The 23,819-nt window shown below is 38.6% G+C and overlaps 1 protein-coding gene across 2 annotated transcripts; it reads right to left on the reverse strand.

Moving 5' to 3' along the window:
- Positions 1–586: 586 nt before the first annotated feature.
- Positions 587–22,950, reverse strand: SERPINB10 (serpin family B member 10). 2 transcript variants are annotated; one of them, XM_077136118.1, is made up of 9 exons: positions 22,581–22,738; positions 21,583–21,679; positions 19,051–19,227; positions 16,764–16,829; positions 16,165–16,293; positions 13,719–13,836; positions 3,769–3,911; positions 3,397–3,552; positions 587–1,782 (listed from the first exon to the last, which is right to left on the reverse strand). In XM_077136118.1, the coding sequence occupies exons 3-9, from the start codon at positions 19,216–19,218 to the stop codon at positions 1,378–1,380; spliced, it is 1,185 nt and encodes a 394-aa protein (XP_076992233.1). In that variant the 5' UTR covers positions 19,219–19,227; positions 21,583–21,679; positions 22,581–22,738; the 3' UTR covers positions 587–1,377. The 2 variants fall into 2 exon arrangements, with proteins under 2 accessions (XP_076992233.1, XP_076992232.1); XM_077136117.1 differs by lacking the exon at positions 21,583–21,679 and adding an exon at positions 22,825–22,950 and having other exon boundaries at positions 590–1,782; positions 22,581–22,658.
- Between the last annotated feature and the right edge of the window lie 869 nt (positions 22,951–23,819).

Raw genomic sequence — 23,819 nt, forward strand, 5'->3', positions numbered from 1 at the left:
ATTAAGGATTTATTTATGGTTTTTGTTTTGTTTGTTTGTTTGTTTTGCATGGGCAGGCTCCGGGAACCGAACCTGAATCTCCAGCATGGCAGGGGAGGACTCTGCCACTGAGCCACTGTTGCTTGCCCTTATTTATGCTTTAAGTAAACTTATTTATTTATTTATTTATTTATTTATTTATTTATTTATTTATTTATTTATTTATTTTTAGGGATTTAGATGGCAAGACTTTAGCCTGAACTTAGTTTGCCAACTTGCAATGGAAAGTTTCCATCCTGTTTTTAATTCCGCAAATGGTAAGCTTCTCCCATTCTACTCCAAATCAGCCCAGGCAATTGTTCTATTTTAATAACATTGCGAAAGCAATACACATCCTTGTCACAGATTCAAGCAATCTGGGATTATAGAAAGTAAAGAGTGAAATAGTCCTCTCCTTTTACCCTCAGGCACCTTCATGAGACAAGTTAGTTTTACCCTACAGAGGATGTGCTGTTACCAAGGTAACTCTGCTCAGTAGGAGAGGCTTGACTGGGGAGCCAGTGGGGTGGAACTTCCCTGGGCGACCAGGCACAATTTATTCCTCATTTCTGAAGATTTTCAAAGTAGGTTGTTAGTGTAACTAAAATTTCACACGCATTATTATTTTTAATAAAAATTTTATTTTGGACTAATTTTAGTTTCATAGAAAATTTGCAAAGATAATAACACAGGGGCTGCCTATACACTGCTCACACATTTTCCCTTCAAGCTAGCATCTTGTGTTATCATGGAACATTGGTCAAAACTAAGATGCTAACATTAGCACATCACTATTGACTAAATTTCAGACTTCATTAGATTTTTCTGTTAATGTCAACATATGTATTTTTTTAAAAGAGTCAGAGAGTAAAAATGGAAGATTTAAAATTACAGGGGTCATTCATAAACTATCAGATGCTATTTTTGAGAGACTGTTTATCAGTATCATATATCATATTGATATACCTGAGAAATCAGGCTTCAGTAAGGGCTTTCTTTCCTTGATGATACATGTGAAGTATGATAAGTGACAAAGATAATAGAGTGACAAGGTAGCTCAATAATTACAAGGCATTCAGCTCAATAACAGTATTTCTGAAATGTAAAAAGATAATTATAAAGACACATTAAGACAAAATGCTGTTTGTGTAGTAAATATACACGTTATCATTCTCTGTAGCTGTGTATAGATATGACAGAATCTGTAGAATGCATTATTTCAAGATTTTTTAACTAATATTAGAACATGAAAAAGGTCTGGAAGACAAAGTGATTTTTATTATAATGGTGGTTTTCTGTCTTATGAAGCTTTTTTAAAACACTGTAAGATGGTCTTGTCTAATGACAGGTCTGTGGGATTTAGGGGGAAGAGAATCTTCCAAAGAAGAGAATACAGTTGGTTTCGTTCTGCTTAATGAGGAATAGGAATGGGTGATCAACTTTGAACTCAAGAGAGGGGAGTTTAATTCGAATGCCCACCTCACTCCCAGTGCCAGCTGCAGCCTCTGTACCTTTTTCGTTTATGTCCACAAAAGACTTGTGGAAAACATGGGACAGAAAGAGATTTTTCCCTGCAGACATTCCTGAGAAATCAGCTTTGCCCGGGATGAAGGCATCACTCATCCCCATATTGGTCAGGGTCGGCTTGAGATCATAACTCTCTTCCAACTTGAACTTCGGGAGGTGCAGCTGCACTTCGTACAACTCCATCTGGTCTGGGCTGGTCCAGTCCTTTAACTTCTCATAGGTGATGGCCTTTTCCAGCTGCAGGGTTGGAACCAAGGAAGAAAGAATCAGCAATTCCGAAGTAGAATGCAAAATACTGGTTTAGTGAGGCTGGTTAGAAACGCATACAGCCTAAGCGTCAGAGGGATGGCTTGTGATCACTCCCATTCCTAGGGTCATAGAACAAGCACATTTGGAAATTCTTGGTCGCACTGTTGACCTTCAGAATCTCTGTTTTGCAGATTGATGGTTCTCAAGATATTGGAGAATTAGACCTCCACTGGAAATGGGAGCACTTCTATGTTAGGAAGACGGCAAAGACTACAATATAATACACGTTCAGATGTTCTCCACACAGAAATCTATGCTCAAAGTCAAGTCATATGTCTTGACATAAAAAGCACCAGTTTTGTCAACATATGAGATAGTTCTTTGGAAACAAAATCAGAGATAAAATAAAATGCCTGTATTCCATAATAACAACAACAGGAAATTGATAGCCATAAGCCATGCAAAAAGAAAGAAAGGAAAGGAAAATTCCAAAATCTTTAGAGTAATGACTTTTTACAGTGGATTTGAGGGAACTTTCTTCCGTTTTATCTTTTAAATTTTTTAAATAATGAATATAAATATGCACGTGTATATACATGTATATATACATATAAGGAGAAACGCATTGTTTGAACTTTTTTAAAATGGTAGGTTTGTTTCAAAGCACATGCTTTTGCCACTTTCCGAGTTTTTTAGATCCACATATCGACCATCAATGGCATCTTTGTAAATAATGATCATAAATAATGTGACGACAGCTTCAGCTCAGCAACCTGCACTCATAAGGAAGAATGCTACAAATCGAATCTCGTAGGGCATTGACTCAAAGGTTCAATGTCCACACTTGGCCTTACTTCCACCATCCTTTCCAGTTTCACAAACTTCAGGATACAATTAATAGGGCCACAGGAAAGTATAAATATTAAGAGACTAGGTCTAGCACATCTCAAAATTAGATACTGCAAAAGAAAGGCAGGCCAGGCCACCTATTTCATGTGAGACTGGTGTTCTGTCTAGACGTGAGAATTGTTCAGAAATATACTTCTATTGACTTGATGTCAAGCTTGTTAGAAGTCTGACAGGTGAATTACTTAAACAGTACTTGGAGGTGATCCTGATACAGACTATTCCTCCTGAAATTTATTTATTTGATGAAAATGTAAAAAAAGTTTCAGAAGGCAGAGTAACATTTAAAATTATGTATCAAAGACTAGATTAATGGAAATGATTAAAAACTTAATCATTTAAGTTTAATCAAGTTAGGACCCACCAGTGGAGAAGACCTGTGCTGACTGAAGGAATACTGTATCAGTCTACTCAGCTGTGTGACTGATGAAGAGAATTGTCTCTTTTGTCGTGGGGAGGGTGTGTGTGAGACCTCCAGATGCTGGAAGTTTTGTAGATTATCTAACATTTCTGAAGAACAGTAATATCAACCTTCTAGAGTTTTGTAAAGCTTAAATGATATTGTGAATGTAAAGTACCTAGGGTTCAAGATTTGTTGTTTGGCTTCCCCTAAGAAAGAACAGAGAGACCATGTCCTTTTCCACCCGGCAACCCCCAGTGGAACCATCTTCACATCAGGCAGACAGTTGTCTTTACCTGCTCCAGTCCATCAATGTCTTCTGGAAGCAGTATGAGCAAGCTGAGGTCACGGCTCTCGTAGTAGAGTTGGAGGCCCTTGGCTTGTGGCGTTTCTATGTGAAATACTGGAAGTTTTTCTTTCATCGACATCATCTGCACTGGTTTACTTGTGATCTATAAAGACAGGTAGCAAAGTCATTGAAGAGGTGTTCCATCAAACACCTGAACTTGCTAGTTGTTCAAGTTCAAGTGGGACGGTATGGTGGGCTTTCCTGCCCTAGGAAGGGGCATCGTTTACAGAAGTGTTTGTTCAGAAAGAGGAGTGGATTTAATAGAGCCCCTTTTACAATATCACGTAAAAGTCCATACTGATCATTGGCAGGTACATACCTTGTTTATTCTGAAAGGTTTTTCAGTGGTGTCCTTCACTAAGAATTGATGTTCCCAAGTTCCTTTAAAGTAAAGGGCATTCACCAAAACCATCCTGGTTGTAGAACTCACAGAGTCTTCAGGAAGAAGATTCGGGATTTTACCTAGAAGAGCAAAAGAGCAGGTTTCAAATGGCTGGGTGATTATATGTGTATTTTATTCAGACAACTAAACTTCCATTTTCCTGGAGTCATAAAAGTTTTCTTGAAGTGTCCTGGGTTCAGATTTTCCAGAAACAGAATAAACATTATGCATAACCAGTAGAGCTTTGAGTAAAGCAGGAAACTCTGAAGAAATAATATGCCAAACAGTAAGTAGCCATTACTCCAATTAATTCTAAATTCATGTTTTCACTATAAAAACTTCCACCTAATATGAGTTGATTTGTACCCTTATTTTGAAGGAACTGAAATGTTTCTTTCTCTTTCACTTCTGTTTGCAGCCATAAACTGTAAGCTGCTCCAGCTGCTTATCCTGATTGACATCTGAAAGGCTGAGTCAAGGTTTTCTCATTGCCCTAAATACTGCTTTGAGCAATTGCTTATATCAGCTGGCTCTAGTTCTTGTATAAACTGATACTTGGCTTGCAGCCCCCAATACATTCTCTCCAAACTTCTCACTAAAACACCTTGAAAGATTTATTAAGATATCAAGTCAGGCATTAGAAGTTGTAGAAGCAACGTGTTTGATAACTACGAGGTAGATGGAATTGGATTGAGGCAAACCTCCCAGCAATCCAGCTTGAAAGAGAGGCTACTGGAAATAAGGGGTTGATCTGTTTTTTTTGGATGCTGTGTGGTGGGGTCACATTTCATTATTTTTCCATGTGAATATCCCGTTATTCCAGCACCATCTGTTGAATTTTTGTTTGTTCGTTTTGTTTGGGGGGAAGTGCATGCACTGGAAATCGAACCTGGGTCTCCTGCATAGCAGGCGAGAATTCTACCACTGAACTACCCTTGCACCCCCCAGAGGTTGATCTTTTCAGCTGCCAAAATATAGGCATGGAAGAGAAATTAAAAATTATAAAAGATAGCTTGGGGTACTTAATCTCAAATTTTGATATAGACAATCATTACAGGTTGACTTATGTCCCCTCAAATGATATGTTGGTGTCCTAACCTTCAATACTTGTGAATGAGACGTTCTTTAGAAATGGGGTCTTTGTTGGTGTAGTCAAGTAAAGAGAAGGTCATACTGGGTTAGGATGGGCTTTAATCCGAGGACTAATACCCTTAGGAGACAAGAGAAATTTGGACACAGACACAGAGAGGAGGAGGACCTGTGACGATGGACCAGTGATCAGTGGGATGTATCCTACAAGCCAAGGACCACCTGGGGCTAGCTGAAGCTTTCATTTTCTATTAGCAAGCAAGTGCTAGCTAATGGAATAAAGCAAGAAAACAGATGGGTTATAACTCCTAAAAGGAAGAGATAAAATTTTTATTTACGTGGGGTCTTAAAAGACTATTAAAAATCTGCCCAAGGACAAATTGTGGTGTGCAGCTGGGGACCATGAACTTCAGTAGTTCTCTCTCTTCCCGAAACAATGCTAGTTAGCCCTGTAAGCACCTGTTAATACAAACTATGTAAGCCCCTAACGTTCAAAGGTCTACGGCAACCTATACAAAGAAGGCTCCTGTGGCTCAAAGGTTACTATGGAAACCTGCCATCAGTAAAACCTTCCTATAAAACAAGCTAATCCGTGCCTCTCAGTGCATGTTTCTCCCTTGAACACATCCGCATTACCCCTTTAGTGTGTATTGTCTCTTTCTTTAATAAGCTTTATTACTTATTCCTAAAAAATATTACTTAAAAATAATATGAAAAACAAAGAGAATCATCTAAAAAAGAATTTAATAAGAAAGGTGTCCTTGGTGTTAAGTTACACCACTGCACTAAATTAATTCTTATATTCTAATAATAAGGGATTATAAAATACTGTGGTTGGAGACTGGTGGTTTGCTACACTTAAAAAATGATGATAAAATTTCCTCACCTGATGGCCTCTTACTTCCACTAGTACAATGATCAAAACCAGGGAGTTAACGTGGGTGGAACACTGTTAACAGATTTTGTTCAAATTTCATCAGAACCCACTGAAGACCTTTCTTCTGGACCAGGAATCAATCCAGGAGCTCACACTTCATTTAGTTGTCATTTCTCCTTAGTTTCCTTTAATCTGGGGCAGTTCCTTTTTGTCTTTCCATGACTTTGACACTTTTGAAAAAGACCAGCTAGGTATTTTGTAGACTGTTATTTGCTGGGTTTGTCTTACATGTCTTCAGGGTGTTATTCAGGTCATGCTCATTTGGTAAGAAAACCATAGAAATGATGTTGTGCCTTCTCAGGGCATCATATCAGGAAGTATTTATATCCATATGTACATATGTTCATGTGTCTGGTTACTGGTGAGATTATCTTTGATCACTTGATTAAGTTTGCCATGTTTCACTGCTATAAAATTACTATTTTCCTTTGCAATTAATAAATATCGTGTAAGGAGCTACTCAAACTATGTAATTATTCTGCTTCTCATCAGATGTTTGCTCACTAAATTTAGCATCCATTGATTATCCTTGCCTGCAACAATTATTGCTGTGGAATTGGCCAAATGGTGATTTTCTATTTTTATCATTTCTTCTACACTTACCAGGTGAAATTCTACTGAGAGGAAGAACTTTCCCTTCTCCAGTTATTTAGGTATTCAGTAATTTATTTATATCAGTATGGACTCATGGCTATTTGTTTGATTCTGTGGGTTATAATTCGTTACTAGCATCATTTATTTTTTAGTTCAAATTGTCCTAGATGTGGTTATTGGAAGCTTCCTCATGTTGGCTCTGCACACTTTTGACATGTCCCACCATCTGTGGGCACTTCCAAGTTACTACCGTAACTTCTGGTAACACAGCATGCCCTATGCTTATCTTGTACTTTCCCTCTCCCAGCCCTGGAATTAACCATTTCTTCTGGGAGCCCTGGCTCCTCTTGTTGGAGGATGGAGTTTAGAAATCAAGATCTGAGCACAAGATATCGTGATTACTACCAGGTGTCACTGCTTCTAGGCCCTGTCAGCAGAGAGAACTAGGAAATATATGTATGTATCCAGACATCTCTATTTCTCTTTTTCATATATATATATATATATATATATATAAAGATAGATACAATTCTGAAAATATATATGACTAAAAGACTAGGAGGTCATATTGATACCTCCAATTCCAATTCAACACGACAGGATTCATCTCCCCTATCTTTCCTTATTTGTAATTCTTTTCTCCTACAGTGAGTAAACTGGCCCTCATTATTCACAATGTATTTACTTATTTGCTCAGTCCTAGAATACACATCAAGTTGTTACAGAATTGCTAACCTATTCTCCTGTGAAAAGCAAATGTCTTAACTTGCAATATTGATGCACAATTCTTTTTGTCCTTAGCCTTAGAGTATAAAGTCAAAATACTCCTTTCCAAAGTTACTTAATGAGCTCCAGAACAAATATTTGGAAAAAGGAAAAAACAAAAACAAAAAACAAATCTAAAACAGTACTTTAAGTGAGAAAAGATGCCACCAAAGGACTGGAACATTTGAGGAATTTCCAAAGAGAAATTGCAGATGAATCAGACTGATAGAGAAAACTGCAGCACAAACCGGGAACTGGAGATGACTCCTGGGGAGGCACATGCACTCGGGGAGTCACAAGCTCAAAGGCTTATCTGGGCAATGGTTCTTCACCGTGAATGCACTTTTTAGAATTGCCTGCGAAAAAAATACTGATTCCTAAACCCCACTCATGAAGTCTGAATTTTTCTGGCGTTGGGTTCAGGGATCAATAAATTCGAGTCAGTGTTTCCACCAGGGTGAGAATCACTGGTTTGGAGCAACTGGGCCAATTGACCTTTGCCACCTCCCCAGGCAGTGAATGTGTTAACTTACAGACTAGAGTAATGAGTGAGGGCACCTGTGTCACAGTGGCACTGTGACATTGTCCCCCAGGAGCTAGGAATCCTCAAGAAAAACTGGGAGCCTCACACACTCAGCAGGCAACTGGCATTGTCCAGAGAGTCACTGTAAGACAAGTCAACTAAAGATAAATGAACTGAGATTCTCTAATAAAGAGAGAAGCAGAAAAGTAAGAGGATTAAACAACTGAGAAAGTCAACCCAATGAAAGAGAAACTCCAGACCTCACAAGCAAAACGAATACCCACTGTACTGAAATTAATACAGCAAAAAGAAGACTTAAAAAAATTAGCCAAAAACCAAAAAAATTAGTCAAATTTGCATTTCAGAGAGATTCTATATCAGACCTCACCCATGAAAAAGAAATAACAATAAATCTCAGGGAAGAAAAAGATAATTGTCAGAGTAAACCTCTTAACTAGATGAGCAGAATGATAAAATGAACACAGCTAGAGCAAATTCATAAGCTGGAAAGTATAGCATAAAAACACAAAATAAGTGTAAAAGCATATCACATATCTACCTCTGTGTGTAGTGTATGTACAGATATAGAAATATATATACATAGGGAGACATATTTAAAAAGTATGAAAGGAAGAAGGCAGCATAATAGATCCAGAGAGTATTAGGAATACTTGGAGGCAAGAACAGAACAAAAGAAGAGAAGAAAATGGTTAAATAAATAATATATATATACTATTCCTTCTAGGAATCTTTAAGTTTAGATTTAAAATGAGTACCAAGCAGCATTTTTTTTTTTTTTTACAAAATGTACCTATGCTTAGAACACAAAATTGAAATTTCAGAGCACCAAAAATGAAGAGAAAATTATAAAATATTTTTTTGAGGGATTGGGGATACAGGCAGGGTGTTTTCATCATCAGTGCTGGATGTTAATATCTAGAGGAAAGCTGAGTTTTGAACCTTCTATGTTTTGCCATCCCATTAGTAATATGGAAAGAAAAATAAGGACTTTTCAGATATTGGATTTTTCAGATATATTATTACCCACAGATACCCTGACCCCATTTTAAATAATTTCAAGAGAATGTAATCCAGCAAATAAAAATGAAACAAAGGGAGGAAGATATGGGGTGAAAGAGAACATGATTAAAACTTAGAGTTGTCGAAATAATTGTTGATGCATTACATGTTTTTAAAAATTATCATTTTGAATTAATTACTCTATTATTTTACAGAATTTTAGATGCAAATACAAGACATATTGAGGATTGAGGTTTGAATGGATTGCTCTCCAGCCAGACGCACTCCAGTTAATTTAAGTTTTATTGCATTGTTCTCTGGGTTCATATGTTTTCAAGGCATGTTAGGACATTTAAAATATAATTTGTGTTGCAAAGAATGTACAAAATGTAGGCTTAAATAAAACTTCAGCGTAACACAGAAGAAATTTGATTCCAAAGAAAACATTTTACTCTACTCTTGAAAGGTAACAGTGCCACCTACTGGCTCATTCAGAGCACACATCCCATAACAAGTCTGGGCAATTGATGGCCATTCTCTTTGGATAGCCAAGGTAAATCCTGCTGGGCCAGATTAGTGTGGATGTTAGAGCGCCCAATGTGCCAAGCATATGATGGGTTCTGAGATTGCAAAAATGTAATCAGGGGTCCCTCCCCGGCTCTCCACTATTAAGGAGCGTGCGGACTATAAGGAAGACAAAACAGAAAAAATAATTGCAACATATGGCTGATATTATCATTGAGAATTTGACTTTGAATGCCATGTATGTCCCAGTCTGACTTTGGAGGAAGAAGGTCTACTTGGAGGAAGAAGGTCTGTTGAAAACTTAAGAAAGAAAGCTTAAGGTGGTGCACGTAGAACCTAGTCACGCAGAAGAGTTTCTAGCAACTTTCCCTCAGTGTCATGTGGAACACTGTCTCGACAAAGCTGAAGTTCCCGAATGGCTGATTAACTCCTTATTTTACTTAATCTGCTATAACCTCAAATTGACGGTAATTTGTGTACAATGCGCAAAAGAAAATACAGAAGGATGAAAGCTTTCTACATCTTTTGGAAGATGCCACTTCTAAGTAGTAAAAGTCACCAGGGCCAGATGGAGAAAATGAAGCCATGGGACATGGCACACAGAGACTCAACCAAAGGTTCTGACCATGCCAACGATGAGCTTATTCTCCAGAACCTCCAACTGAGCTACTGGTCTGACGACACAGTATTTCAAAATGCGACATCCTGTATCTTGTTCATATAGCAACTCTTCTCTGAAGTACAGAATTTTTTAAAAATCATTTGTTCAGTTTTTCTTCCAAAACCAAACTTCCTTTAGACCCATCCTGTGTAATATGGTAGCCGCTAGCTATATGTGTCTACCTAAGCTTAAATCAATTAAAATGAAATAAAATGCAAGAACTCAGTTCTTCAATGATATTCACCACATTTCAGATCCCCAGTGGTCACATGTGGCTAGAAGCTAGCACACTGTGGATTTCTATATAATGGAGATTTATATAATATTTCTACCATTGCTGGATGTCCGCCTGACAGCCCTGTCATCTAGACACTTGGACCCTGACTCCATGAGTGTCTCAGTTTAAACTGGGGGAAACCATGGCACGAACCAAATCCTAAAATTGTAAAATTGTACAACAGCTCTCCTCTTCACTCTGAAAGGCTTTGTGAGGGTTTAAGGGCAGCAGCTTTAGATGTTTCCAGCTTTCCTATTTGTAGGATTCCCACTTATTGTCCACACAACGTAACAGTCATTGAGCTAGGAATTTGAAAACTGTGTTTAGTCTGGCTCCAGCACTCTTCTTACAAGTATTAAGTTGAATTTGTATTGTATTTTTTTCAGCATTCTTAATATATAATCTCATTTGGTTTTTCATGCAAACTGGAACAGTGTCAGTGCTCAGTGGATGCTAGCTAATCTAAACTTCTAAAACCAGACCTACTTCTGGACAAATTCAATTCAGGAGTAAGTAAAATCCAGTGATCACTCTTGCCTCCCCCGTGGCTTTTGAGTCATTAGTTCAGTGTGAAAGGATCTGAGAATTCAGGGCTTCCAACTTCCTCAGTTCATTCCAATAAACTTAATGTAGTGAGCAGCTCCTATGAGCAGGCCTATTATGTGCTGGTGAGTCAAAGCTGGAAGATGAATAAGGCATAGAGTTCAGTAGGGGAGGCAGACGTGTCAGCAGTCGATCTTAGCAACAATGTGTTTTGGTGTGGTGGTAAAAGTTGGCAGAGGTGCTTTGGGAGCAAAGAGGAGGGCCCTTAGCGGCTTTCAGGAGGGCACTGTGCTGGGGTGAAGACTTGGAAAGTGACCCAGTGGCCACGGAAGGATTGGGAGTGGTAGGGTAAGGGAAAATAGTTCAGATACAGGCAGTGACATGAGCAAAGGCACAGGATCATGGAGTAACACAGGGAATTCAGGGGACTCTGTGCCACTTAGAATTCCTGAAATATACATTTTTAGGTGGGAAGTGACAGGAATTGCTGTGAAAAGACAGGCAAGCCTTCCAGATCATGCAGCAGATGATGTGTCAGGTTAAGGAGCTTGAGTTCATCCTACAGGTCATGGGGAGCCATGGATGGGTTTTGAGTAGAGTGATGAAATGGGCGACATGGTCGGATCTGTATTTCAGGAAGATCGTTCAGGTGGCTGAGTGGAGGCTGGATTTGAGGGGAACGAGATTAGAGGCAGATTTTTGGCTAGTGCAGATAAAAGATGACAAAGGCAGGACAAAGGATGCAGACATGGAAAGGAAATGCCCAAACTGAGAAATATTTAGGAGGAGGCAAAGAAAAAGGTAAATTTAGGGTGTCTCTCCAATTTCTGTTCTAGGCAGCTAGATGGTCGGTATACCCTTTTGTGCTGGTTTGAAAGGATGTATGTGCCTTAGAAAAGCCATGTTTTAATCTAAACCCCATTTCATAAAGGCAGAATAATCCCTATTCAATACTGTATGCTTGAAATTATAATCAGATCATCTCCCTGGAGGTGCAATTTAATCAAGAGTGGTTGTTAAACTGGATTATGTGATGACATGTCTCCACCCAGTGGGTCTTGATTAGTTTCTGAAGTCCTATAAAAGAGGGAACATTTTGGAGAATGAAGGAGATTCAGAGAGAGCAGAGAATGCTGCAGCACCACGAAGCAGAGAGTCCATCAGCCAGTGCTTTGGAGATGAAGAAGGAAAACGCCTCCCAGGGAGCTTCATGAAACCGGAAGTTAGGAGAGAAAGCTAGCAGATGATGCCGTGTTCGCCATGTGCCCTTCCAGATGAGAGATAAGCCCTAATTGAGTTCACCATGTACCCTTCCACTTGAGAGAGAAACTCTGAACTATATCTGCCTTCTTGAACCAAGGTATCTTTCCCTGGATGCCTTAGATTGGAAATTTCTATAGATTTGTTTTAATTGGGACATTTTCTCGGCCTTAGAACTGTAAACTAGCAACTTATTAAATTTCCCTTTTTAAAAGCCATTCTGCTTCTGGTATACTACATTCCAGCAGCTAGCAAACAAGAACACCTTTCATCAAGGGGGAGCACACATGGGGAGGACTAGGACAGGGAAAGCAATTTTGAATATGACTTCAGGTGGGTTGAGTTTGAAACAACTGTGGGACCCTCAGCCAGTCTGCCAGGCAGGTATTTGTTCTTCAGACTCCAAAGATCAGGGGAGGGATCAAGACACCTAAACATACCATGTACCTGGCAAAGGCCTTAGTAAGAACTACTCATTAGTCATCGATCCTTAGTGATTAAGTTTTTTATGTTTCTTCATGAGCTAAAAATGGAACAGCAGTTGAAATTTAGATTTAAAAGGCAGCATGATGTATTGAAATGAGTTCAGATTTTAGATCTAAACTGACATAGATTTGATTCCTAGTTCTGAGGCTCTAAACTGTATGATCTTGGAGAACTTATGCTCTCTAAAGCTTCATTGTCCTCCTTTCTAAAATAAGGGTTATAATGAAAAGATTGCAAAAATTGGCCCCTGGTATCCTTTTTCTATTTCCTTCAGAAATTAGAATGCTCAAGTTTAGCTGAGCATGTGGCTACCCAGCTAAAAGCTACATTTTACAAGACTCTCATACAGCAAGTAAGGCAGCTGGCAATCCTGTGGCCTCTCATCTAGAACCAGGGAGTCCCGGGCAAACCGGGGCAAGTTGGTCACCTTAGCACAGAGGGTGCCATGAACCTAAGTTGAAGTACCTGGAATGAGTGGAATTGATATGTAAAACATCCAGGACATCCCCTTCAAGACAAAGTAGCTTGTTCTGGGTTTTTTTCTCCCCTCTTTCTATGACGGTGAAACTGACAATTGCAAGAACCATCTTAGATCTCGAGAGGAAATTGTGTGGAGGATGGCAACGCTGACCTACCAGCTTGGGTCTCTGGGCCGCCTCGTGGGGCAAAGTGCTCACCTGCCCGATGATTCGTATCTACCTTTGGTCTACTATGTGTGAAAAAGATAAACTTATACTTACTTAAGCAACTATGTTTTGGGGTCTCGTTGTCACAGCCGCCTGGCCTATACTCTGATTCATATATAACCTTATTTTGTGAATTACTTAAAATCATTTAGCACATGTAATGGCACATTTTTATTAAATAATAGCTGTTTTTCTTAAAAACATAAAGCTAGCAATATTTCAAGTTTTATTTTACTTTTTCTTCCCCTCTCCTCTTTGGAATTAGCAGGCTCTGATCATTTTCTTGTTTACTCAGTAAAGTGGTGGCTTGACATATGTGTTAGGATTTACTGGGAAAGCTGTGAATCTGAAAATGATGATGGACATGAAGGGAAAGAAATAGTCTGAATATTTAGAGTGAGTCCACTGTCCTATTTAAGAAATGTATATAGTTATACATACCATGCATTCAAAAAAAAAAAAAAAGAGAGAAAATGAGGCTTGGAGAAATCATTCTGGTGACCACTGTGGTAGAAGCTTACCTTCTGTCTGGTTTTCAACCCAAGAGTTGATCTCCTTTCTGGCTTGGTCAAAAGTTTCCATGAAGTTAACAGACTGTGGCTCTGCACCAAAGTATTTTTTCATGACTTCTAGATATTTCTGAAAATGAGAAATCAAGTCTATTTAGACTACCAAAAGAACTAGGTAGATAGACAATTCCAAACTTCCACTCTATTACTCCTTTCCCTCTTCCTCCACCCCCAGTTGTGGTCAAGAACTAAACAGCCCCCTCTTCAAACTTAGCAGGGCACTGACTAGCCATGCAGGGCTGCAGGTGGGGAAGATTGCCTGCCTCACACAGTACCGATGTATCCACATCCTCTTCTTTTTCTGATTTTTTTTTTTCATGCCTGGTATGTTAATTTCTTAGGTATGCCATAACAAATTACCATAAACTGGGGGGCTTAAAGCAGCAGAGATTTACTCTGTCATCATTCTGGAGGCTAGGAGTCCAAAACCAAGATGTTTTCATGGCCAGACTCCCTCTGAAGTTTCTTGGGAAGGATCCTTCCTTGCCTTTTCTTACATCTGGTGGTTGTTGGCATTCTTCATGTCCCTTGGCTTGCAGACTCATTGCTCCAGTCTCTGTCTCCTTGGCCACATGGTATTCTCCCTTGTGTGTCTTCACCTTCAGATGGCCTTCTCCTCTCTGTACTGTGTCTCCCCTCTTTTAAGGACAACAGTCATACTGGATTAAGGGCTCACCCTGCTCCCATATGACTTCACCTTGACTTAACTATTTCCAAATAAGGTCAAATTCTGAGTTAGTCTCTTAACATATCTTTCAGGGGAATACAATTCAACTCATAACTTGGGAAATAAAGTTGGAATTAAGAGGGGGTACATTCTACAAATCTCCAGGAGTGATCCTGGTGACCAAAAGGTCTTGGAAATTGTACTTGACTTTCCATGGCAAGGATGAAACCAAAGTGAGACCTGTGGGCCTTACCATTGCCTGCTCTGTGCTTTAAACCCCAAAGAACCTTGCAAAGGGCCCCCGAGATGTTGACATGAAAATTGATTTCTAAGCAAGGTCAAAGGTTTCATCAGGCATTCCAGAGAAGCGGACCCAACTTTAAAGGCTGGAGAAAATAAGCTGGATGAAATTTGGATGGAAAAGTTCAGCCTCTTCCTTCCAGCCCTTTGATGTTCACCCCAGTGAAAGTCATCATAAGTGGTTGTAACTGACAGCCACTTGCGGTTGGGAGGATACCTGCCTTGGGAGCACAATTTATTCTTCAGGATGATTGTGGTACTCAATCTTTCGTAAGCTTTCTTACTTTATGGTGGGTATGTAAGCAATAAAAAGTAGTGATTTAATTCACTTTCCAAACAGTGGTTTGAAGATTAGAAAGTCTGAATTCTGTGGAATTTATAATCTGCTAAAAAGAAAACTTAATGATCCTCAAAGCACCACTCCCTTTCTTGACTTAAGGGCTTTGATCAACATCTCTGAGCACTTCCAGCCCTTGGGGACATTTTAAAGATATTCTGTCTCCCTTATGGCCCTCTCATTTCCCAGTGCACAGCAGGCTTGATCATCTCCCCTACTTCCGAATCAAGCAGGAGTCCATTTCCAGTGATGAAAATGACTCTAAGAGGCTATTTGACAAGTTTTGTATCTTTAGTCATATCAGAGTCCAAGTCCTGAACTCCCGTATCTCTGCTGGATGTGGACAGGAATAGCACCCTTGAAATCATAAAATACCTTCTTTTTATCCTCATCACTATCCCTCTATTCTACCTACTTTTCCTTAGTCTTTGCCCATTGGGTACCTTGGCTCCCTTGCTCTCTTCCGATATGTGCCAAAGGGTCTAACAGATAAACCTGGTAGAAGTAAATGTTTGACCCAATTCATGATGTACCATTCACACTCAGGAACCTTGTGTTTTAACAGTGGACAGTCTTGGGCTGCATTTGGTGGGGTTTCAACCATTAGTGAAGGGAAGAAGCTGACATTATTTCACATTAAGCATCTTCCCTAAAGCTTCTGAAGCCATGATGTGGAAATTGCCCACTTCTCTTCTCCCAAAGTTATCTTTCCTACGGGAGTCTATGGCCAACATGCCCTTCTGCCCCTCGAGATTCACCCAGCTTCGTTGCTCTACATTTTTGCTCCTGTTTCCTATGAAACAAGCACTGGCCCAAGCATTATATAGACTGCATTTCTATAGGTAATCATGTCATTCCTGGGATCTACCCTTTTATTCTGGACATAAAGATCTGATCACTAGATTAGAGTTAAGGTCCATTATTGGTTTTCTTTACTAGATCCTTATTGATCGATTTAAATGACTGTCTCCCAAGAAGTGGTGATCATATTAAGCTTGCCCCTGGGATACTTAGATAAAGGTATACAAGTTTGTTGATCAGTCTCACATGCCTCTCTATTTCTCATCAGCTTAAAATGAGATGCTTGAACTTACATTATGGAATGCATAAGTTTTCTCCCCATATATTCCATTGGCTGTTTTAAGTATGTACGCGTTGCCAGGCTTGTTGATTTCTGAGATAAGTTTCTGGAAATCAGAATATAGTTCTTCAACCTTGCTTTCCTTTGAAAGAAAAAGGAATAACAGATAAAATGTTGAACAAAAGCTACATATATCTGAATAACCTATAGCAAATGAAATTCTTTGATATGTTGCAAACAAAAACTGCTCTAAAGTAGATAAAAATTGCTTTCTGTAACAGTGCAAACATTTTCAAGTTATTGGGAGCATTATTTTCTTAACATTTTGCTAGTGGAGGTGAAACAAATTCAAAAGTGGAGCGATTTTAAGTTGTAAAAAAAAGCAGGGAGGAGAGTAGGAAAAGAAGATAAGGTGAAAGAATACGACCCTTCAAAGAAGTGTAGATATTTTGTATCCAGAAAACTGCTGCTATAATTTTAATATCATTTTTTCTAAGACAAATTACCTATTAAAGACAGTTTAAAGTAGCTACTAAAATACATGTGCTAAAAGCGGTTTCTCCATACTCATCAGATAAAATAGTTACTGGAATATTAAGAGATAAGACCTACCATTTTCCTTTTCTTTTCACTTTCAGGACAAGATTTGATGTCTTGGTGTTGGTTAAATTGAAGCACCTGCAATTTCAGTAAAAAGATAATATGTGAGTGCACTTTGAAAAGACATAATCATATGAAATACACATCAGTAAACACAAGTCTGTTGCTTCTGTAGCTTCCAAACAATTACTTAATTAATTAACGGAGCTCTGATTCTATTTAAATGGCATATGAGCTGAACTCTGCTTTTAAATAAATACAGCAAAGTATTAGCCGCTAGTCCCTTTATTTTAATACTTTTTATAGGACATTTAGGATGATGGTGGGCATACCTTTGTAGCTTAAATTCTCTTATTTCCAATGTTTCACTTTCATCTGTGTTTATTTTGAAAAGAAAGCTGGGTATTCAGTTGAGATAATTATTTAGATAATACAAGCAAAAGCCACCATTGCCCAGTTATCTGCAAAATTCAGGGAATTTCATTGTTTTCCTGGATAAGGGCTTCAGTTCTCATCTACCCCCACTGGATATGTCAAGACAATCTGTACCTTCAGCCCAGCATTTCATTTGGAAGTTAGCAGGAAGGATGTGGACAACCCTTGTTTTCCCTTTATTGCACAAAAGTAGTACAGAAGCTATAATTCTATTTCCTACATGCTGGACCTAGCTCACAATAAGGAATAACACCATTATATCACTGGTTACGCTGGCTCACAGGGATAGAACTGGGGCCATATGCATTGAAAAAGGAGTGCATACTCTTAGGCACAGCTGCACACTGAAGCTTGAACAGTTAAATAAAGCGAGGACAAGCAACACTTTGCAAAATATTGATATAAAATGGGCCAAACTTGCAATCTTCATCTAGATTAAGTCTATCGCATTAATCCTTAAGCTTTTCTCACTAATCGACCAGCCATTAGCTCATTGTGAGCCAAGATCTTGTTGTTGTTATACCACCCAACATCTTGTGAACTACAGAGTTAGACCAGCTATGGGTAAGCCCGTGGAACATACTAGAATAAGGGTGCTGCCCTAGACCCCAGCTGACAGCATAGATATTCTGCTTGTGTCCCTGAGAATTGCTACTTGTGCTCATTTCCTTATTTGGCACAAAGGGCATCCTCTTGTGGGACATTAAGAAAATTTTGTCACTTGGCCTTTGATTTTTGCAGGATTTAGGGCTAGATTCATTCTTTTCAGTTTTAATATTTTAATTTATTTTATTTCTTTTTATTAAAAAAGCACACATATAAATATGCACACGAATATATGGATATTTTGCTACATAGCTTTCAAAATATCTACACAATATATCTATGGATATACTGTGGTGGTTTAGAGCTGTGTTTCCCAGAAAAACATGTTCTCGTGGGTGTGAACTCTTATAAATGGGATCTTTTGATGAGGTTACTTTAGCTAAGGTGTGGCCCAGCTGAGTCAAGATGGGTCTTAATCTTATTAATAAAGACTATAATAAAGGGAAAGTCACAGAGAGAAAGAGAGAAAGCCAGAAGCCGAATGTCTGTGGAACCCAGAAGAGAAGGGAGAAGCCAAGAGAGGCCACCATGTGCATTGCCATGTGACAGTAAAGCCAAAGACAAAGGATCACCAGTATTAAGGGAGAAAACATTGCCTTTACAACGCATTGACTTCAGACTTTTCCTAAACTCAAATCTGTAAGCCAATAAATTCCCATTGTTTAAGCCAAGGTATTATTACATGGTATTTGCTTTGGCAGCCAATATGTTTTGAGGGATGCTTACAACAAATCAATACTTCTTTTTGTTGTTTTACAATTTTAATGTTATCTCTTACAGCACTCTGAGATTCACTCAGACACCAGGGATTAAACAGAGAAACAACCAAGCAAAGCATGAGGAAGAGAATTCACTTGGGTTTTCTTGTTTTGTGTTTTCAAGGAAATCTTTGGAGAGTAAGTAATGTGCTAACTAATTTTATTATTTAAAATTTGACCCCTTATTCTCGAAATAGTTTAGTAATAAAAAGAAAACCGGTTTTGGTGTTGCGCTAAAATTGATAATCTCACCATGTCTCCATTTTATTTTGCTAGAACATACAGATACTTCAATAGTTTTCTTTGTAACAGCTTTTAAACTGATTCCCTTTCCCAGACTTTTTTTATGGTCCAGAGTTTTTTTTAAAAAAATAGCATATATTTTGTTTTGGAGGATATTATTGTAATATATGGGCTGTTGGGCTCTCGGGACTGGAGGTAAAAGGCAAAGCAAGCGTTCAATTTTAAAGCAACAAAGCCTGGTTGATCTTTGCACTTACCTGCGCCATTTGGTCTGCGGTGGAACCTTTGGTGCCCAAATATACCATAGTCAAGGACATAGAGATGCCCCAGGGGGAAAAGAAAATATTTTTACCCTCAGCCGATTCAGCTAGCTTTTTGCTAAATTCTAAGCCAAACTGGTTGATTGATGTTGCTAAAGCGTCCATTGCGAAAATCTAAGAGAAAGTAAAGCAAGAGACAGAGAGCATGTTAATAATCCTTTCCATTTATTTTACTTTTGTAGAACGATTTGTTAGTTTACATGATGCTCTTACACTGAATCCTCCTTTACTGAAGTGACAAAATATATATTACCCAATCTTGTACATATAAATATATATAGGTATATATGTGTATTGTTAACAATCTGTATATGTATATGTACATTCAAATAAATCAATACACACATACACATATATTCATACAAGTTCAAAGACTTTAGTGACCATCTAGTCCAGCATTTTTATTTTTCAGATTCAAAAACTGAGGTCTGGAGAGTTTAGGAGAATTTCCCCAAATTTTAGAGTCAATGTGCTTTGGAGAACAATGGGATTCTGGTCAGTTCTCAGGTTTTCCCCACCCTCTCAATGATTCTTTTCAATATACCAATTCTTTTCAATGTACTGGCTTCTGACTTTACACCAGAAATGAGAAATGCACGCTGCATCTTTTCAGCTTTGTGCTTTCTTCTCATGGTCTCTATGCCTCGTCTCTCACATTTTTTGTATTTTTTAACCTATTCCTCTTGTCACACCTTTATATATGATATTCCTGGTTCCTGGAATGCCTTGATCCTCTTCTATTCTGTTGAAATTCAACCCTGTTTGTATTCCTTTTTTTTCTGGAAGCTTTTCCTGACTTTTCAGGTCCATAGGAATGCGCATTCTGCTGATATTCCATAACATAGTTTGTGCTTGCTCAACATTTAACATACTGCTAGTTGTGGATATACGTGTATATATATAATCTTTTCAAAATTTCCGCCTTACAACTGCTTCATAGATTTAGTAGTACTTAGCTCATGTTTTTGCACAAAATAGGTGCTTATAAGTATTTTTTATTTCTTAGTTGCAATATTAATTGTTTGGGTTTTAGCACCACTTTTAATTTATTTCAACTCTAAATACTGTACAATTAGGTGGGAAATGCTCACAGAGGAGTTGAGACACTGAGACTCTTTTGTCGTTACTCACTCACTAGAGACTTTGAAACTAGACTTTTTGAAATAAACACTGTTTGCTCATTAAAAAAAAATTTATATTCAACTTCTAAATTTCCCTCTAATTACTCTATTATATTAATTTAAAAGTGAATCCCTATCAAAAACATAGCTAGTATAATCTATTGACACGTAATAGCTTAAAATTTTCTCAGATTGACTGAATGAATTGAAATTAATCCAATTCCTAGGCCTAGCTCCAAATGCAGTGTAGGTTTTGTCTTACCCTGACATCACCTCCCCTTCACCTAGAAAGAGAGCTTTAGAAAGGCTGAGAGTTCTCTATTGTCAAATAGTTGAATCAAGGAAGACGCATGTGCAGACAAAGTTTTGGTTTCATCATGACTTGGAGTAAAGAGTGATACTGCTGAGATCCTTCTTAGCCATAAGCCTTCACTTAAACAAGCAGCTTCCCAGCCTCTAAAGCAAGTTTTAGGTGTGGCTCCTATTCATGCTAGAAGCTGATGATAATCCCAGGCCAACATTATTTGATTAAAAAAATATAACGACTCAAGTTATATAGTAATCCTCCACCCTCATAATACACTCAAAACTTGCTCATGAATAGTTCATCTTAATAGATCCAATGCCACCTTGGAAATAACTTCACTGCATCCTTCAGGGCAATACTCATTCAAATGACATTACATAGACTACTGCTGAATTAAGCTTTATCTTCTAAAAATCATAAATTACATTTACATGAGAAACACTTGACTCCGTGACCACGAACCTCCATGAAGAAAGGAGAATATAGCATCTTAGGGTGTGGTATTTTTATTTTTCAACCTGTGGTTTATGGTTATTTTAGAATGTGGCTGCTTGTTACAAATTCCTGAAAACAAAAATGAAAGGACTAACCTCTTGAGGAAAAATTGTATCCAGCTACATTAATTCCCCTATTGCTATCATCCTTAGTATATATTCAAGTGTATCCCAGGACATGCCAGAGGAACAATTCTTGCCAATTGAAAAAATAAAAACAAATTTAACAAAGTGCTAAACTGGCCATTAGTAAAATTTAACACAACAGTGAAACATGCTCTCTGAAGGGTGAGAATTCTGGAATGAATTGTTATGGAAATAATTTATCCATAAGTGTTGAATAATTATTTTTTTCAGAGAAGACTATACATGTTTAGATCAGAAGCCTACGGTGCCATTTTTGGAATGAATGACTCTTTAATGGTTTTAAGGAGCTATAAACTAATAAATTAAGTAGGATACTTCAACCTGTAAATGAGGTCAGGGAAGAAGCCAAAGAAGACCAGGAAAGTAAGACAAAGACAGTGGCATTTATCAAAATACTCACAGATACTCATCCGAGATACACATTCTCCCAGTAGGTCAGGGTGGGAAGGAACTTTCGAGTTCTCCTAATTCATTCCCTCATTTCATCTGTGAGGATACTGAGGCCCAGAGAGGTTGGGTGAGTTGACCAACAATGCACAGCTAGTGAATTGCCAGGGCTGCACCCCCATTCTCTGAACTCTGAATTCTGTTGCTCTTGTCATTATATCTTATTGTCTTTAAGATTTTAATGGTAAAAATGAGAAAACATGGGTGAAAAATGAGGACGAGCAGGAGGAAGAAAGAGAGATGAATACGGATGGGGAAGAGGAGGAGGAGTAGAAAGGGGAGAGTTGTGCATGAGAGAAGATGACACCCCAGCACTTCTACACTTACCTTAAGTCATTTTATCAGGAAGGCTATGCTTTGGTTTGTTTTATGACCCACACCTCATGCAGGGTGTGGGTTTAGGTGCTTAGATTATTCCATGGAAGCAAAGAAAGCCAATGGCCCATGAATGACAAGGCAGGAGGGTGGGGTGTTGGGTGTTGGGTCGTGGATCCAACTATTAGTTCTATATCCTAATGAATAGAATCAAAATTCATGTTGCCAAGGCCACTCTTCTGCCATGCTGGAAGGCCTTGGGCTCAGTTATTCTGAGAATATCCTCTTTCTCTTTGCCTATGTTGACATATCTAGGGTTAAATAACCCAGAAATGCCACCAGAGGCAGCTTGTTTTCACTATTACAGGTAGTTAAACCTCTAACCCTTTGAGAAATGAGTACTCTCTTCCCCATCTCCCTCTCTGCAGTGCAAACTTTGAGCCAACTCAGGGTTAGGTCTCTGACGCATCGAATTCTTGAGGAAAGAAACCTTATAAGAATAATACTACTTTAAGGTGATTGTTTCCATGATCTGGAGGGCTGGGGGGTGGCAATAATTCCTTATTTAGCTAGACACTTCAACAAAGAAGAAAAACAATCATAAACATATTTTAACCAAAAAAATATTTACAATACCTTATTTTCTGCTGGAGCAAAATTGGAAACTTCTTGCTGTAGGAAGAGACTGTGGTTGAACAGTTGGGTAACTTTTAACTGTAGAAATTAAAAAAGAAGAAGAAAATTGTAGTGCCTCCCTCTTCTTGGCTCCACCCTTTGATTGACTTTTACAAGCTCACGCACACTCTCTGTCATGCTTATTTTGGCCAGAAACTCTGATAAAAAGACAAAGAGGTTTGGCCTGAATTATTTAATTACTCACATGTTCCACATCTATACACATGTAGAGACCTGAACTCAGGAGCATGGTAAATCACACTCCCCTTCTTCAGTCACTTCTCCAGTCTGCCTTCTGGCAGCAATTAGATCCATTTTCCCAGGCAGATTCAGATTTCTTTTAAAGTGAAAATAGAAGTCTCCAAATTAGCGGGATGATAATGGCAATGAAACAGAAAATATCATTGGTGATGTACTGACTGTTAAATTGTTGACGTTGCTATTAAAGTACTTATGTGAGAGGCACCCAAGACATCCTCCTGCTCTTCTCGTTTTGGCATGTTGTGTAAACAGACACAGAGCAAATGGGGTGTCAGTTCTTCCCACCAGCAGGCAGAAAGATGATGGATCAAAACTCCTCAGCATGCTGGGTGGGCCACGGTGGCTCAGTGGCAGAGTTCTTACCCGCCATGCGGGAGACCCGGGTTCGAGTCCCACCAGTGCATTTCCCTCTCTCCAACATCCCCCCCCCAAATCTACAAATGGTGCTGCAACAGTGGGATAGTCACATGGAAAATGAATGAAATATGATCCCCACCACTGCAGTATCCAAAAAAAAAAAAAAAAACACAAAACTTCTCAGGCATAATTCCTGAGTGGGATGCTAACCCATCATTTTCTGGTTCTCCTTTGTTTCTCCCCCCTTATTTGTTACAAAGGAAAGCAGATAGGTTAATGGTTTAATTTTCTATCATGACAGGCACAGGCCTGGAGAAACGGTGAAGGCAGTGTCTACTGATAGGAATGGGAGGAAAAATCCGGAAGGGATTAAGAGAGAAGAGGTTCTCCTTTACTCATCACCCATTTAGTATATGTGACTTCAAGAAGATTCCAAGGTTTTTCTCTGCACGGGCACACTCACACCTTCTGGCAATCTGGCTCAGAGTTTAACATTTGAATGTTGGTGTGGAACCCAGAGCAGAGGGTCACTCTGGATTTCAACTGGGGAATGCGACATGTGGTAGGAAATTCCATGATGCC

The sequence above is a fragment of the Tamandua tetradactyla genome, chromosome 18 (genome assembly GCF_023851605.1).
Source record: "Tamandua tetradactyla isolate mTamTet1 chromosome 18, mTamTet1.pri, whole genome shotgun sequence".
NCBI lineage: Eukaryota > Metazoa > Chordata > Mammalia > Pilosa > Myrmecophagidae > Tamandua > Tamandua tetradactyla.